The following is a 17,857-nucleotide window of genomic DNA, read 5'->3' on the forward strand; positions in this document are numbered from 1 at the left end:
TTCTGCAACAATACTGAATACAAGCAGCAGAGGGCAGTAATCTTGTGCTTTAAAAAAATTTTAAAAAAAAGACTCTTTTCCTGTCCCTCTCTTCATCCATTCCTCTCCACAGAAGCAGATGTGGCCATTGCGACAAATTCTGTTCTGTTTCTGACATGGGAAACACAGAACACTAATGAAAAGTGTGGATTTTTTTTTTATTAGATTTTCTAGATAATGCATCCGAGCCTCTGGTGGTTTATCTGGTAAACTATTAGATAAGTTGTTTTGAGAATATAGGGCCATTATGTAGCAAATAACGAGGCACTGTGTTCTATCTGTGTTTATCTAATTAACCTTCAGTCACTGAAATCACAATCACATCATGTCTCTGAGTTGTCACTGTTCTTTCTTTGCAGTGACTTTCTATCAGTGCTGTAAAATTCATTCCGTCAATATCCTGATCTTTGGAAAACTGATATATTTGAGTATCTATAGCTTGCTTTCTCATGTTGGTTGTCTTCTCGAATGTATAAAAAAAAAGTACCTTACTTTTTATAATGCACTTTTTTTAGGATGTAGGGTGTTAAGTAACTAGAACAAAACACTACTTTGTTGTTGCCAAGCAACACGTTATTTCATCTTCTCCAGTATAATGATGGGGCTCTCATGGAGAATGATGTATGGCCTATACATGGTATAAAATCAATGAGGTCACTGTAGTGTTTGGCATCAGAACATTTTGTTAAATAGGCATCTATGTGCTTTGTATAAGTGATTCACTGAAAACCGTTTCGTAGGTAAGTCTGTGAACACCCACTGATGGGAAGAGAAAGAGACAGTGACATGTGGGGGAGGATTTGCATTAAACTGTTCTTGCTGGATAAATAAATAAGTGCCGGTATTCACCCTTTTTTGGCATGTTAGCAAGTGTATTATATTGGTTTTAGAAATAAAAGGGAGACTATGGAGTTGGCCATCGCACAAACATTCACAAGAAAAAAAGAAGTCCAGGTCCGAGTTTAGAATTTGATCTCTCAGAGTTATTGAATTCTTCAGTCTGAATGGTCAAAAGGTGTTGAGTAATTTCTTCTTAGTAATCAACAGTACAGCTTTGACAGTAGTTCTGGCTGTAATTCAAATGGAAAGTTACTATTAATACACTTATTCTAATACACTTTTATAGTAACAACTGTAAAACAACTCCAACTTTAATTGTTGGCGAAGCATTTCGGGAAGTGCTGTTATAGGAATGGTGGAATATTTTCCTTTATCAACCTTATAAGTAAAAACTCTCATAAACAATAAAGCAATGCTTAATGTAAATAAACAGAGCAAGAGAGATTTTACGATCTTGAAAACACAGCTTTTTGTCTTTTGCTTGTTTCTCCAGCAGCTGTGTTGTTCATCTAGCCTGAAGTTATTGTTAACATTGTTAGTGGAATGGCAGAATGTATTTTTAACATAGTTTAAAGCTTGTAAAAGGCAATCACATCGAAGAGATCCTGAAAAACAGATATGACATATGAGACGCTGGGACTTTGGATTTTAAAACTATTGCACCATGGCTGTTAAATAATAAATGGAAGTAGGCTGCAGTATAAGCCTACAAGAACTGATGTGGATTGGCAGTATGCTAGCACAAGCACAGATGGTCACACGTCAGGGTGCACTCAGTGACTTCTGCCAGTGCATCATGGGTGACAAAACAACCTGGCTAATAACCTGACACGCTCCTATGCAGTTCCAGTTTTTTAGTGAATTGCATGGATTGGTTCATTCTCATTCTTTCTTTCATTTATATGTGATTATTTTGCTTTTTCTAGGAGATTCTTTTGACCTGCACTAATAATTTCAAGGAAACTCTGCAAAATAATTCTCGAATACCAAGTCTAATATCACTTACAGCTTAATCAAGTATTTATACCACAGTGCTGTGAATTCTCAAATCACATCGGTCAGAAAGTGTTGATTAAGTTTCTGTAACAGTAGCTCTGGTAGGAGTTCCATCACAGGTTTATATTAATATGCTTCTTCTATTACATTTCCATACTAACAGCTCATTCACAGAGACTTGTATGGCAGAGGCACATAATCTAAGTCTAATAAACTGAATAGAAATGTGTTGATATTTAGCAAAGAAAAATATATATAATCTGTAAGGAGTCTTTTATTTAACATTTTTGGGAGGAGTCTCCAATGTCAGCACCTTGTACCAGTCAGAGGTGGTTTGGATGGATAATTTTATTTGTTTGTTTGTTTGTTTGTTACTATTTCTCAATAACAAGCTGTATTGTTACCCTTCAAGAGAAAGTTAGGGAATGACTTATGGCTTAATATTTATAACTGCTTTAACATAAGTGATAACATGGTCTAACTTGTTCCACAACATTAAATGTAACTATAAATTATTATTTTTTTTAATTTCTTTCTTGAATAAATAAAAAATTTTAATTGTCGGTTAAATTCTGTGGTAAAATAACTTCAGGGTGGTAGCAACCTCAGCACACCACCCTGTTTTAATTATTTCCTATAACAGCACAACCCATTGTTCTTTATTCCTTAGTTAATTGGCAGGCACTTTTACAGGCACATTATGATGTGTCATTTGAGTGTTTCACTTTTTGGATCAAATTAAACGGAATAAACCACATAGCCAAAATTCACTCAAACAGGACAGATGGACAACTAGCATCTGAACAACTGGTCATTGCTATACCAAAAGTCAGAGTGACTTGTTCAGTTGCAGTTTTAATAAAGACTGTAATACAGATTTTAGTTAAATTATATGTCCTGTGGAGCCCATAAAATGGGTACACTCAGAAGCTGGCACGTAAAATTGCTACGTTCACAGATGTGTGGAGAAAAACATCCGTTTCACTGATCATAAAGCCATAAATGTGCCAATTACAGCACTATCAAGTCTGTCATCAAGTCAAACACTTGTAGAGGACTTTTTCCTTCACTCGTAGAGGAGGTTATCTGCATATCTTGAAACGATAAGTTGAGACTTAACAAACCTTGCTCTGCACCACGATCCCTTTTAGCATGACTCAACTTGACCTACTATCCCTCAAGGTACGACATGAAGACACGCATTAAGACTCTTCTCTTTACTGGGAACCTGGCGGTGAAATGAACTTTCCCGGTCTCTCCAAACAGTTGAGTCACTGGCTGTCTTCAAACAAAAACTAAAGACCTACCATTTCACCAAGCACTTAAATGAGCACTAAAAAAATGGACTTGTGTAATGCAATGCTATTATCTTTCTTTTCATTTGTTTAGTGCTCCGAATATTAGTATTTGTTTTCAGATTTAAACACAAAATCGGTGTCGACTAAACCAGAATGTTGCAGTAATGCAATAATTCACTTCCTATTTGTATCAGTATTTGTATCCATTTAAAACACATTATCTATTCAATCCAAATAGTGTATTCCTATTCAGTGAAATTCCTACTCTATAATAGTTTTAGCTTGATAATTTTTCTAGACACTGACCTATGCTATAATAGGGAAAAATGTAAGACCCTCATCTGACCATCACACCCGTATGTGCTGAACATCCCATTCCAAAACCATGGTCATTAAATATGAAGCTGGTTCCCCTCATTGCCACTGGGAAGACTTTCCTCTAGATTTTGAAGCTTGGCTGTGGGAATTTATGGGACACGAGAGAATTAGTGAAGTTGGGTATTGATGTTGGACAAGAAGGCCTGGAGTGCAGTCGGCATTCATATTCATCCCAAAGGTGTTCAGTGGGGTTGAGGTCAGGGATCTGTGCACATCAACCTTCTTCCACACCAACCTTAACACATCATGTCTTATGGACCTATCTTTGTGCACAGGGGCATTGTCATGCTATAACATGTTTGGGCCAGTAAAATGCTACAGCATATAAAGACATCCTATACAATTGTGTGTTTCCAGTGTAATGGTCAGGTGTCCACAAACTTTTGGCTTTATAGTGTATGTACTAGCAAGAATCTGTTTTTGATGAAGACAACAAAACACTTCTGTAAGTCAATCTGGATAAGGACATCTTCCAAATGCTATAAATATAAATGTAAGTGTAAATTTAATAGTTGGCACACTTAAAGAAGTTTAGCGCTAATTTGCGTCCTGACTATTATCAGGTTCCATCACTTATGTAGCAAAAAGTAGAGTACTTGTTTTAGACTACTTATACAAAAACATTTATCCTACAGATACAGACTTGAGACTAGAATCTTGAACTGTAAATCCAGTAGCATTCAGCAGCTTGTTACTATACATCCCATTAGTGACCTGCATCATTAATGATTATGTGTGCTTACACTGGTACTAATTGACAAGAGAGATGAGTAACATCTATTTGTCTTGCTATTCCAAGCCAGCCAATCAGTGACATCCTCAATCAAAGGTGACAGTAATGTCACTCACTTCATGAAGACTTCTCACCACTGTCCCAAAAGCTCATACTACATGACAGCCATGGCTCTCTTCTGTCTTGACACTGTTTTTTATCCCCATCTTCATTGTTCTCATCATCAGAGGCTATATTCCACTCAGCACTGATACACTGATGCCATGACATTTGAGAGGACCTAGTTCATTTTCCCCACTTGAGACTGAAAAAAAGGAAGAAAGATCAAAGATCAAAACTGCGTCATTGGATTTGGTTATTGTAAAATGAAAATGTGATATAGTGTGGCAGGAGAATCAAGTAAATGCACAATATGTGGGTGGGATGAAACAATTCATTCTAATAAATTTAATATCATATTATTTGTTTGATCCTGTTCAAGCCTTCTCATTTACAAGCACAAATCTTAAGCTGGGTTGTGTGTTAAACAAACACTTTTGTCAGGTACTGATTTTTCCCATTGGACGAGAATGTTTTCATAGCTACTGTGAACTTTGGACCCTGATAGTGGGTTACCTTATCTAGTAATATTAAGGTATTTGTCACCACAAAGACTTCCCATCTCCTTTACGCTCCAGTTGCTTCTTCTCTTGCTCACAGTGTATAGACACAACAAATCCCATAGCCTAAATCCGGGCCTTTGCTTTCTCAATCAGCATTACTTGGGTTTTAACAAAGCATGGAGGAGGGGACAGATGCATGGAGGCATGAAGGAGGGGGTGCTGATGGCTCCAACACCAGCCAGCCCTCCCTCCTAAACTTTCTCAAAGTATCCCCCACAGCTGAAGTCCATTTGACTTAATGTGTGTACGTGCATGTCCTATAGCACAGTCTCCACCAGGACTTGGGTGTGGAGAACGATCTCTCACCTCTCACAACACAATGCCCTCCCCCTGTCTCATCAGCATGTGTCAAAGCTCACAGCTTAGACCCCCAGCACATTGGGTTCAGTGTAAATGGGCTCAAATAGAGGAATGACAATGGGAAGGTGTGAGGAGACTGCCTTCAGCAATCCTGTTCCTGAATAATATATCACTGAGACTCGGCAGAGCATCTATCTCCCAGCCCTGTTCCGTATGCCAATATAATCTCTGTTTCTGAATGTTCAGCAATATGAAACAGTACTACCATGGTATAAACACTGACACTATGCTATCTTAGTATACCATTTTTTATGTCATTTTTGTTCATCTTTCTCCCACAAGGTTCAACCACTTACTCTCCCACTGTGTACAGCACTTCAAAGTTCCTCAAACAATTACTGCAATTTAAGGCTGTTTTTATTTTTTTGGCTTTTAGCAGCACTATTGCCTCATGAAAACCATTTCTAAATGTCAAATGTATGTTACTGTATGTACAGTATATATTTGTACAGGTTACCTGCCTATTGCTTTTTGTACTTCAGCAATTAGTTGAGAATCTTTGGTGTTGACCTTGTAGCAAAATTAGGATCAATTGCACCAAGAAGGAAATGAAAATTTTTCTACTTGGAAAATCTTCAGAAAAGATAGTAGTAAGACTCAGTTATGAGTTGGTTAAGTGTTTCTAGTTTACTATGAGGATTTGCTGAACTGAAATTGAAATGAATGCACTTAACTTGCAGCTATTTAAAAGTTGCTGCAGAAAGCCACATTATCATGATTGTGCCTAGCCAGTGAGAGCAGTGACTATGTAGGAAGTCTACCATAAATATAACAAGTTAAGACATGCTAACATGTGGAACCTCCTGCTTTGTGCTATTTAAAGCATGAGTATTTAAAAGATACTGGAACAATTTGATTCAAGTCAAACCACAGAGTATTTATCACTTACTGTATAAGTGGTTCAAAAGACACTGAAGGCTAATGGTATTAGTCAGCTTAGCAATGAGTCAGAATCTCTCTCTCTCTCTCTCTCTCTCTCTCTCTCTCTCTCTCCTCTATCTCTCTGTCTCAGGTGTATCCATGGCTACCACAGCCTTTCAGGTTGTTGAAGAAAGAGGACATGTGGGTGAGGTGTTATCCGGAGATGCAGTGAATGACAGCAGATGAATGAATTGAATTGTGTTACTGAAGGCACTCAGGTATATAAAAAAATAAGTCAATTAATTTCAAAAATTGGAATTTAGATTTAATGTCTTTTTAATGATTTAATTATCTAGTTTCCCATGGCATAAATTTTGTTCATTATACATATTGTTCATCTTCCTGTTCGGCCTGCCCCGAAACCCTAGGGCAAATAAAGATGATTTGGAAGTAAAGACAATAGTAGATAATTAAGTGATATCCTGACATAATGTCTCCACAAATGTCTCCCCACTGAGTCACCAGGCTACACTTCAGTTTTAATAGCACACTGGGTCTTTTCTTTAGGTTTATCAAACTGTATTTTGTCCTCCCACTTCTCAGATGTTGACATATATTAGCTATTAGTTTTTGAACCAAGGTTTTGTGATCCAGGTAATGACATTCTCTGGGTCCATATAGTGGACAACACGTATAAGGTGCTATAGTGAAATAGTAATTTTATTTATTAATTAATCAGTTACTAGTAACTTCTCACACTCTGGGTCTGTCACACTTCAGCACCCTATCCCTAATTATTCCACTAGGGAACTGAATTCAGCAATGTATTGCATGTATACTGGGGTCTAAATGCATTTTTATGCTTTCGGAACCATAAACATCATAGAGGTGTTACATAACAGCCATGTTCGAGTTCTGTGTTTAGAACAGGACTACAGAGAAGTCGATGGAAAAAAAAATGATAATGAACCTTTTCATTTTCATGGTACCAGGGGCACTGTGACATGTATCCAAGCGAGCCAGCAATTTCTGGGTCAAACCAACACAGAAATGCTGTTTGTAAGAGACATGAACGAATTTAGAGATTTGTCCGAATATTTCTCAGTTAGAGATGCTGCAGTAAAGGATATATCAGTAATGGGAGAAGTATATATACACTGTGTCTTCTGCAAATTTGCATTTTTGGGAGAGAGAGAGAGAGAGAGATGACAGAATGATGACTCATTACCTTATTTACCAGGATGCATGCAATATTTATGAATTTAATGCTGCCATTGAGCAGGAGTGTAATGTGTTATGTTGAGTCAATAACACACATACACACACATATTAAGAAAAGTCTGCTGGGTGGATGTTGTAAAAATAAGCAGAGTTTAAACAGTTTACATACCAAACTGCCTACACCCAGGTAACATAATCAAGAAAGTGCAAATACAGTGATGGTGTGCTACATTTATGATGATCACGATTCCTTATGTGCCAGTCCAACACCCAGAAGTTATCAGAAGTAAAAGACCTCCATCATTTCTGCTGCAGGAAAGTGAGAGCAGATGTAGACCAGACAGAGCTGTCTGGCATGGGGATATACCATTCCTTTGAAGGCTAGACATGAATAATAGATCAGAGACTAAAGAGGTTTCTTGCGGTGGAGTTTCCCCCCGGCCTTTTCTATGACTTAGATTTTACAATCTTACATGTGATAGACCAAGACAGGTATGTCTGATGCATTAAAGGGTTTAATTTTCTTTCACCATGATGAGATATTTCCACTGAAAAGGTTTTAGCATTACCTAGAGTGGACAGTGACATGTCTACTCTTATTGATGATGTGTATCGTTATACACTAGGTCAAGATCATAATTATACAGTGTAAGGAGCAGGATCTTATTATTATTTTTTACACACTATTCTGTCTTGTGTACTGAATTCATGTGTAGATCTGATCTGATCTAGGTGCTAGAGCTTTTAAAAGTTACTAACCCAGTTTGTTAAAAAGCTTGGGTTTGGGTTGTATTTCATTAGATTAGTCAAAAATATGGTCAAGGAAATGATTGTTGGATGTTGGATTAAAAAAAAGCAGGATTAAATAACGTCTGAACTGAAATCTAATCTATATGAAAAATATCTATATATAATCTATCTATATGAAAAAATTGAAATTTAACAAATCCCTGTTGTTGCTGTTGTTGTTTTAAAAAACTAAAATCCTGCGTGCCTGCCCCTTTAAGAGCAGAATCCACCATGGAGAAACATCTGGTTGTTGAATGAAACCCAGCCATTCATAAAAACAGGAAAGGGACTCGCTGCTATTGGCTGCCCGTGGTCTCAGGCGTCCTTAAATGATTTGCGAACGCCTATTGGTCGGAGTCATGAATGACGTGCTGGATTAGCCAATGAGCACGCACTCTGGTGTTAAGCACCAGCCCTCGGCTAAGCAGGCGAGTCCATTGAGAAAATTTTCAGTCTGGCAGAGCTTACTGAGCGCGCAGCAAAGCGTGCACTGGAGGGTCGCGTGTTTTTCTCAGGAGTTAATAAATTGCTGTTTTGTTTTTTTTTAATAAACATTTAAAAGGATTAAAGCATAGAAGGGTGAGTATATTTGCATGTACTACACTGTATACTCGCGATGTTTATGCACAATACTTGCAATAGTGTTTTTTTTCCTTAGGTTTTTTTTTTAATGAAGTTTAAATCTAGATTTTGTTTATCTTCTGGTCGCGATTCCGCCATTTTCTTTGTGCGAATCTCGCGCCACCATTTTCTACTCGTTTTCTCGCGCTAGTTTGTTTTCTTTGGTTTTTGTTTTTGTTTTTGAAAAGCTGAGGTAATAGGTGGGTTTCGTAATGCATGTGGTTTTAAATCAAATTCCTTCTCGTCTTGTGTGCAGAGTGTGTCGGGATTTGTATGAATGGAGCAGGGTTTTTTTTTTTTTCCTCGCGCAGCGCCAGAAGGATCAAATTTCACTTCATTGAGGAAAACAAGGGGAGGAGAGAGAGAGAGAGAGAGGGAAGAGGAGGAGGAGGGAGGGAGAGAGAGAGAGAGTGGAGAGAGGGAGAGTGGGAGAGTGAAATTTAGAGAGAGAGAGAGATATTGAAAAAAAATTGAACAAATTGAGAGAGAGAGAGGGAGAGTGAAATTGAAGGGAAAAAATGAAGAAACAGAGAGAAAGAAAGTGGGGATGGAAAGAGGGAGAGTGAAATTGAATTTTAAAAAAGTTGAGGGAGAGTGAAATTGAAGAAAGATTTGAGGGAGAGTGAAATTGAAGAAAGATTTGAGGGAGAGTGAAATTGAAGGAAAAATTTGTGAGGGAGAGAGTGAAATTGAAGAAAGATTTGAGGGAGAGTGAAATTGAAGGAAAAAAATCTGAGGAGGAAGGAGGGAGAGAGGGAAAGTGGGGAGAGGGAAGGAACTTCTTGAACTTAAAGAGCCTCTGGAGTTAACCCATTCCTGTGCTGCTGTGTTTTCTCTCTCTCTCTTTCTCTCTCTCTCTCTCCCTTTCTCCATACAGGGTTGTTAAAACTTTAAACCTCATGCCCCAGCTGACTGCTGTATATTTATGCATGCACTTGTATTATATAGAGGGCAGAGCCTGCTGTTTGGAGCTTGTGTTCATGCTCATGTCCGTTTCATAATCTAGATCAGAGGAAGCAATAACAGTAAATGATGGTTGTTTAATTACATCCTATTTTAGTACACAGCTTGCCAAGATTGCAGTGTTTTCATGGCAGGATAATATAGTACTTGCGTCAGGGAAAAATACATGCACGCATGTGAGCACTCAGAAATAAAGCTACCAGGCTGTACTTTTCCTTATCTCTATTGTATTTATTTTGGCTTTTGTACCTATCATTATTATTATTATTATCATTATTATTATAATTATTATTATTACTGCTGCTACTACTACTTTTACCTGGGAAGGTGCATGTGGTGCGCCTTTAATTAGCTTTAAACCTACACTATATAAAGACACACTCTGTTTCTGTTTCAATGTGAAAGCTATACACAAAAAAAATGTATTCCTAATGGACAAGAATATTTCTGAGTGTGAATGAGGTGAAATCTGTTCTTAAATCTGTCCCTCCCTAGGCACACTGTGGTAACTGTACCACAAGTCTCACTACCTTGTGTGATCATGTAAAGTCCTCATCTGTACTGTGAAATGTAAATGGTGTAGTCTAGTGTGAGTGTCTCTCCATTCTTCATCTGAGATTAGAAGAGTTGCACAAACAAACAAACAAAAACTGGCAGGGTACACAGCTGATCAAAGGGACAGTTGCTCTGGTCCTGTCATGGCATGGAATGATTGCTGACAGCTGCCTGTGTGCTTATCCTTCTCTAAGTGCCAATTTTCTCTGCTCTTCGTAATCAGGACCTGAGAAGTTTGGAGATCTCACCCGTGAGAGAGAGAGAGAAGACACATCTCCCTCCTTCATTCTCTCATTTGATTTGTCTACCCGCACTGTTGATCCCACACCATGGACAGTTTTTATGATCAGCAGGTCCCTTTTGTGGTGCCACACAGTGTAAGTTTCATCACACATTCCTCTCAGAAAGATAGTACTAAATTGTACCTTTCCTTATCACTGGGGTGGAACCCTCATGGGTACATCTTTGTACCTTCAATATGTATCATGGACCTTTAAAAATTAAAAGGCACATAAACGTAAAAGTAATTTAAAACATAAAAGTAAACGTAAAAGTAAAAGTAAAAAATGTAAAAAGGAAAGGTACAGTTTAGTATCCTTTTTTTCTCAGAGTGCATGCATAATCCAGCCATATTTCATCATAAGGTTTACTAGTGCAAGTGGGAGAGTTGGAGTTATCAAAGCCAACTGTTTCTAATCATGACCATCTGTGTTTGTAGAAATGCCATGCCAAGGAGCTACCATGCAAGCCACTGAGTGACAGGAAGAGGAAGTTCATGGACAGCGAGCTTGCTCAGGACACTGAAGGTAACCATAGTTACTTTATTCACCTGAATATGACCTTATAATATAATATGATATGATACAATTCAAACAAACCTGTGCCAAGTCATGGGACTTTCTTAGACCTAATCCTGATTTAACCCTCATCTTTCCCAGAGCTGTTTCAGGACCTGAGTCGGCTGCAAGAAATATGGATAGCTGAAGGTAAGGTTCCTATTTCATACACCATGGTAATGATCATGGTCCTCTCTATAGATTTAGTACTTGATTTAAAAAATATATATATATTGCTTTGAGTTCAAAGCTGACTAAAATCTATTCCATATGCTAAACCAGTGCACAAATTCAAATCAGTGCATGTGTATTTAATGTTTAACGTTTGCATAATTGTATAAAGACTTCTGTACAGTGAGACATTGTTTATTTTCTTCGCTCCAGCTCAAGTACCTGATGATGAACAGTTTGTTCCAGATTTCCAGGACAACTGTGAGTATCTGATCTGAGAGTATGTGGGTAGACAGGGTATAGGATGAATTGTAGGACCGCCAGTTGTTGGTACTTTGCATGTGATTCATCAATTATTAATGACAGGCTGTAGAGTAACAATCCACAGTTCACGGACTATAGACCCAGCCATTGTGTACTTTGATGATATTGCCAGATAATGTTATTGGTAAGACTGGAAATTTTGACAGCCATCTATGTCCTAATTGATGTATTTTAAAGTATCAGAAAAAAAGGTATCACAGGTACAAACACTTGTCTCCTTAGAGAAAAAATGTACAACACTGTACAACACCATTTAATTCTGTTTAATGGAATGAGACTTTGCTAACCATAAGTTATTCATGAGAGATACCAGACCTACTTTACTTGCCAAAGCCAGTTGTTTTTCTTTTGGGCTTTTGGCACAAGGTAAAAAAACAACTGAATGGACCCTAGTAGGCTCTGTATCACTTCTTATTCACTGTTCTGGGTTGAAAAAGTGTGCGCTTATGGAGGGATGGATGTTGTGCAGGGGCCCAACATCCGACTGCAATGCCGTAAATCACCATGGCCTTCAGCACACTGACATTTTAATGAGTCAGGATATACACACACACACTTCATTATATGCGGTACACTAGTCCTTCTGTTTCCCTTGTTACGCTTTTTTTTTTAAACCTCCATTTGGCTTTTGGATTTTGAAGTGCAATTGTGTGTGTGTTCTATAGTGATAATGTGACTTTGTGTGTCTAGTGAGTACATGCACATGCATAAGTTTGCATAGGTGTGTGTGTGTGTGCTAGTTTGACATGGTGCTACAGCTTTGGCAGAAGGCCGATTAGTTCCACAGAAGCCTCTTTCAGCATGCTTGGGCAAGAATGACCCAGTTTCCACTGAGATCATGCATAAATCTATAGGTTCCATGACACATTTTATGTATAAATTAAAAACTAGCGCATTCTAGTTTTGTAATGTGATGGAGAAGTACTATAAGTAAACATTAACTCCAAACTGTAGAAATATAATTATGTAATTATTCAGTAATTCTACACAACCTGTTCCTGGGCACCATTCATGCTTTTGGTCAGTTAACTAACAATGTTTGTGTCAATCCTCTGTGTTAAAATAAAACTATTTTCCACCTTTGTAGTGATGTTCCATGGCCCACCTCAAACCAAAGTGAAGAGGGAAGTCAGTCCGAGCAGAAACTTCTCCCCCTGTGGACAAGAGCAGAGACTCTCGCCATATGGAGAGAAGTGCCTTTACAATTACAGGTATGTGTCTTCGTGTCACTTAATTCTAAAACCCTACTGCTCTTGTAGTTATACTGAAATATGCTGCGTATAAAGAAAATTGACATTTCCCCACGTCTGTTTCTCATCAGTGCCTATGACAGGAAGCCATTTGGATTCAGTAAACCCCTGACATCGCCCCCTACCCCTGTATCGCCTTGCAGCTCCACCCACAGCCCAGGGACATATCCCTTGCAGAAAAGAGTCACACCTCCAGTCCATACTCAGACACAGGGGCTAGCAGCTGTGACTAGCCACACTCATCAGAGAATACAGAACACAGTTCACAGCCAAAGTCCACCTTTTGCAGTGCCCCGTCCACCTGTCAGTCACCCAGATGCCTCCTACTGTACAGATCACAGGTATGATACTAGTTATGATACCATACTAGTGTTTTTCAGTTTGGTTCTCAGAGGCTCTCAGTTTCTGACACAACATGGTTAAACCAAGTTTAATGCTAAGTACCTGGTACATGTGTGTTAGGATCTGCTTAAGCCAAAGTGCAGAACCAACCCTGGTTCTGGAGCACACTTGCCCTGCACGTCTGAGTGTTTTCCCTGACCAAACACACTCATGCTGATTAGTTGGATCAGATTTCTTGGTACGGTATTAGAGCAGGGTTACAGTGTAGTGCAAGGGTACTTCAGGATCACGGTTGAAACCAAAAATAATATTCATCTACTGCTATGTGGACTTTTTATTTCAGCACTTATCTAACAATTTACTCAGTTGGAAAAATACATATGAATATAGTGTTATTATTAATGATAAATGATTTATTTAAATGTTTTTGGACCCCTTATTTGACAAAAAAAAATCTTGACTATGCAAGCTCATGCTCTTTTATTTCAGTTGACCAATGTAATTTCCTACTATGTGTCTTCTGCTGGAGCACTTAGTCCTCTAATCAGCTCTTGCTCAATCTTTGGGTATTAACCTCTTAATGATTCCACACTGACCTGGAGGGAGAAGCTATGTTTATCCCAAAGGTTAAAGGTTCTCTCTTGTCCCATTTCCATCTGTAGATTCCATAGGCAGCTCTCAGAGCCATGCCTGCCCTTCACACAGCCCGATGCCCGCTCTGGGACTCCATACCCACCACAGAGCACCAACCACTTTCCACGGGACAATCGGCCACAATATCACCGCCAAATGTCTGAGCCAGTGATCCCGCTTCCTCCACAGGGGTTTAAGCAAGAGATGGTGGACCCCCGGTACCCTGAACAGGGTGCTTCTAATGTTGCAGCCAATCGTGTCCCATCGTTCCATCAGATGTCCATCAAACAGGAGCCCAGAGAATTTGGCATTGACTCTGGTGAGCATTGTATTTTTGCAAGTCACTGTAACCACTCTGTCTCTCTCTCTCTCTCTCTCTCTCTCTCTCTCTCTCTCTCTTCCACTTCCAACAGCAAATCCCTTTATAACACTAAAACAGCACAATTTCTCACTTCAGTCAGCATTTACTTTTAATTATTAAAAAAATTATTTTTTATGCTTTTTTTTTCTTTTCTTCATAATGTGCACAAAATTAGCCAACTGAATTGAATTTGTCCATATTGCAGAGATACAGAACTGCCAGTCATCCTTTGGGAAGTCATCAAACTTCTATCAGGCCAACAGTGAAGGTAAAGATTCATACATCGTCTCATTCAGCGTAACTACACCCACACTTCTTTGTCCTTTTGTTTCAGCCGTCAGTTTAATATGTTATGGACTCATAATCATTCCTGAGACATGTTAGAGGTTAACCTGAGACTCTCATGTTTCCTCCATGTACAGGGTTCATGTATGACGGAGAGCCTCACCTCTATTATGAAGACGCGTGTGTGGTGCCTGAGCAGCTCGAAGTAAAGTGCAAACAGGAAGGAGTGGGCTTCAGGGAGGGGCCTCCGTACCAGAGGCGGGGCTCCCTGCAACTCTGGCAATTTCTGGTCACGCTACTAGATGATCCGTCCAACAGCCACTTTATTGCGTGGACTGGCCGCGGGCTTGAGTTTAAACTCGTTGAGCCTGAAGAGGTCAGTTTGCAACATATGATTTAGATAATTAATCAGTATGGCTTTTCCTGTATGTAGAGAACCAATCGAGTGTGTATATGTGTGTGTAGGTGGCCAGGCGATGGGGAATCCAGAAGAACAGGCCTGCCATGAACTATGACAAGCTGAGCCGATCTCTCCGCTACTACTACGAGAAGGGCATCATGCAGAAGGTAAAGGCACGTTCCCGTTCCAATTTTTACTTCCTTCTTTCATTGAGTATTTGAAGTCATAAAATCCAAGTAATTTTGAGTAGTTGTAGCAGCTGTAAGTTTGTGGAGCTAGACTTGTGGTATAACCTTGATGTTTCATCATCAGTTCACGTGAAGCGCTTTTGGATAAACAATGAAACATCAAGATTATAGAACAAAACTACTCATCTAGACATTTCTCCCTGTTGAATAACACATTAGCCAAGCCTCATATTGTACGCCTCATTCAATATTTTCTTCCAGTTTCATTTAGGATTTTAGATCAACGCCTGTCTTTCTCTCTAACACAGGTCGCAGGAGAGCGGTACGTGTACAAGTTTGTATGTGACCCAGAAGCTCTCTTCTCCATGGCCTTCCCCGATAACCAGAGGCCAAGCCTAAAAGCCGACCCTGATGGGATGCAGGTCCCTGAGGATGACACCGTTCCTCTCTCCCACTACGATGAAGCCAGCAGCGCCTCTTATGTAGATGGCAGGGATCAGTGCTTGGCAGGGCTGTCTTTCCCTGATGGTTATGCTTTCTGAACTGCTTTCATCTCAGTTTGGACTCCCGAATCCCCTCCGTCCACTGAGCAGGACCAAACCAAATCCACATCCACACGCATGCTGATTTCCTCTTGACACATGAAGCTGAATTACTGGCGTGTATAAATAGATCACACACAGGCTTGTACCTTTTTAAAAAACATTTTCTTTTTATACATAATTTTCGGTCCTTCCGTACTCGTCATCTCGTCATTTGAACTGTTTTCACCAAGCACACAAATTCTCTACTGTAATGCACATGTCATTTTGTCTTGCAGGCTTTTTTTTAATCAGTCAACACTAAAATGGGCTCTGCCGTATTTTTAATCCAGTTTCAGGTTTTCTATGTATAAATCTCTAAGTGAATATTCTAAGATGGCTTTTGTGCACTGTTTCTTGTGTAGAACCTGCTGTGTATTTTTCAGCTCTGTGCTTAAGTGAGATTTCTAAAATTCTATGGCATCTTTAATGCTATCAAATGCTGAATTTATTAAAGTATGTAACTTGTTTTGATGAAAGGCTTGCATATTATTCCTGCCAAGCAAGTGCACATGCTTTATTACTGGCCTAAAAAAGTGCAAGGTTTCTGCTTTTGTAGAAATATTGAAAGAGTCAAATCTATGTATAATTATATAAGTATATTTTTGCAAAGCCTGCATTTGTTTTCATTGTTGTACAAGCTATATACCAGACTTTTCTCACTCTAATATCTGTTAAATTTACATAGTGGAAACTTGGGCTATGTCTAGACAGGCAATCAAAGGTTTTCTCTCTTTTTTTAAAAAAACTTAATATCTGGGGAATTTGAATTCCTGCATTTAAAAATAAAAAATAAATAAAAATTTTTAAAAAAAAGCTTGTCCAAATGGACAAATGTGGATTTAAAAGAAATGTATCTGACAATCTAATAATTTAAGCTTTGCAGTAGCTGTCTAAAGGTAGCCCAGTGTTGGGTTTTGTGCTAAAGCTCATGTTACAGAACTCTTCCAGTAACTGCTGGACCGTAGAACCTTGTACTTGTAATTGTATAACTTACCAGTGGCTCTTATTCAGCAGTAAGTGGGACATCAGCTCTGTAACATGGGATTTATGGGTAACCTTTACATCCACTATTAAGCTTTATAATCTGTACTGGGTACAATAAACACTTTTCTGCTTCACCTAAACCTTGCATTGTTGTTCTTCTGAGATATAATGACATCACGAAAACGTTACAGATTAGCTTATACACTCCTGGGCAAAAAAAAAAAAAAATGGGCCTTTTCCCCAAACAGCTCACTGCAGCAAAACTAAGTGAGCAAATGGTGGCACAGGAGGTCTCAGGAGTGCATTTTTTAAATTCTTGCATATTTTCTGACCAATGATTTAAGACCATTAAAAGCTTAATATTTTGCCATTTTGGGCTTGCCCCATGTTTTTGCCCAGGAGTGTGCTTCTACACACACTGTGCACTTTATTAGGAACACCTGTACATTCATGCAATTATCCAATCAGCCAATCATGTAGCAGCAGCGCAATGCATGAAATCATGCAGATACCAGGCAAGAGCTTCAGTTCAAGAGCTTCAGTTAATGTTCACATCAAACATCAACATGGGGGAAAATGTGATCTCTGTGATTTTTGACTATGGAATGTCTGTTGGTGCCAGACAGGCTGGTTTAAGTATTTCAGAAACTGTTGATCTGTTTGGATTTTCACATCTCTAAACAGAATAGAGCAAATAACATCCAGTGAGCGGTGGTTCTACAGGCTGAAACACGTTGTTGATGAGAGAGATCAGAAGAGAGTGGCCAGGTTGGTTCGAGCTGATGGGAAGGATACGGTAACTCAAATAACCACTCTACAACCATGGTGAGCAGAAAGGCATCTCAGAATATGCAGCACATTGAGACAGATAGGCTACAACAGCAGAAGATCTCACTGGGTTCCACTCCTGTCAGCCAAGAACAGGAATCTGAGGCTACAATGGGCCTGTGCTTAACTAATAATTTACTTAATTTTTTTTTATATAAATGAATAATTTACTTTCAGTATATATCTTTTGTAATAGGGTTGTACTTTCAAAGTGACCTTGTCAGTCAACATCACAACCTCATTGAAAATAAAGAAGAAAAAAAAGAATGAGAGAACTTACTTTTCTTCTTCACGTGAGCTTCAGAAAATTCAAATGATACAACTTAATAACAGATTTAAGTGAACGTACAACTAA

The 17,857-nt window shown here is 38.8% G+C and overlaps 1 protein-coding gene across 2 annotated transcripts; it reads left to right on the forward strand.

Annotated features, from left to right (window-relative positions):
* Positions 1 to 8,499: 8,499 nt before the first annotated feature.
* On the forward strand, positions 8,500 to 16,814 carry etv5b (ETS variant transcription factor 5b). 2 transcript variants are annotated; one of them, XM_026933647.3, is made up of 12 exons: positions 8,500 to 8,756; positions 10,540 to 10,693; positions 11,035 to 11,122; positions 11,255 to 11,302; positions 11,537 to 11,584; positions 12,735 to 12,858; positions 12,969 to 13,238; positions 13,902 to 14,191; positions 14,439 to 14,501; positions 14,656 to 14,894; positions 14,984 to 15,091; positions 15,415 to 16,814. In XM_026933647.3, exons 2-12 carry the CDS (start codon positions 10,646 to 10,648, stop codon positions 15,646 to 15,648), a joined length of 1,560 nt encoding a protein of 519 aa, XP_026789448.1. In that variant the 5' UTR covers positions 8,500 to 8,756; positions 10,540 to 10,645; the 3' UTR covers positions 15,649 to 16,814. The 2 variants fall into 2 exon arrangements, with proteins under 2 accessions (XP_026789448.1, XP_026789449.1); XM_026933648.3 differs by having other exon boundaries at positions 8,501 to 8,756; positions 14,984 to 15,085.
* Positions 16,815 to 17,857: the final 1,043 nt, after the last annotated feature.

This window comes from Pangasianodon hypophthalmus, chromosome 2 (assembly GCF_027358585.1).
Source record: "Pangasianodon hypophthalmus isolate fPanHyp1 chromosome 2, fPanHyp1.pri, whole genome shotgun sequence".
NCBI classification, from domain to species: domain Eukaryota; kingdom Metazoa; phylum Chordata; class Actinopteri; order Siluriformes; family Pangasiidae; genus Pangasianodon; species Pangasianodon hypophthalmus.

Coding starts and splice junctions, on each gene's coding strand:
- etv5b (XM_026933647.3), top strand. CDS start 10,646: ATGGACAGTTTTTATGATCAGCAGGTCCCTTTTGTGGTGCCACACAGT. Junction 11,303..11,536: donor AGAAATATGGATAGCTGAAG/GTAAGGTTCCTA, acceptor TCTTCGCTCCAG/CTCAAGTACCTGATGATGAA. Junction 14,502..14,655: donor CTATCAGGCCAACAGTGAAG/GTAAAGATTCAT, acceptor CTCCATGTACAG/GGTTCATGTATGACGGAGAG.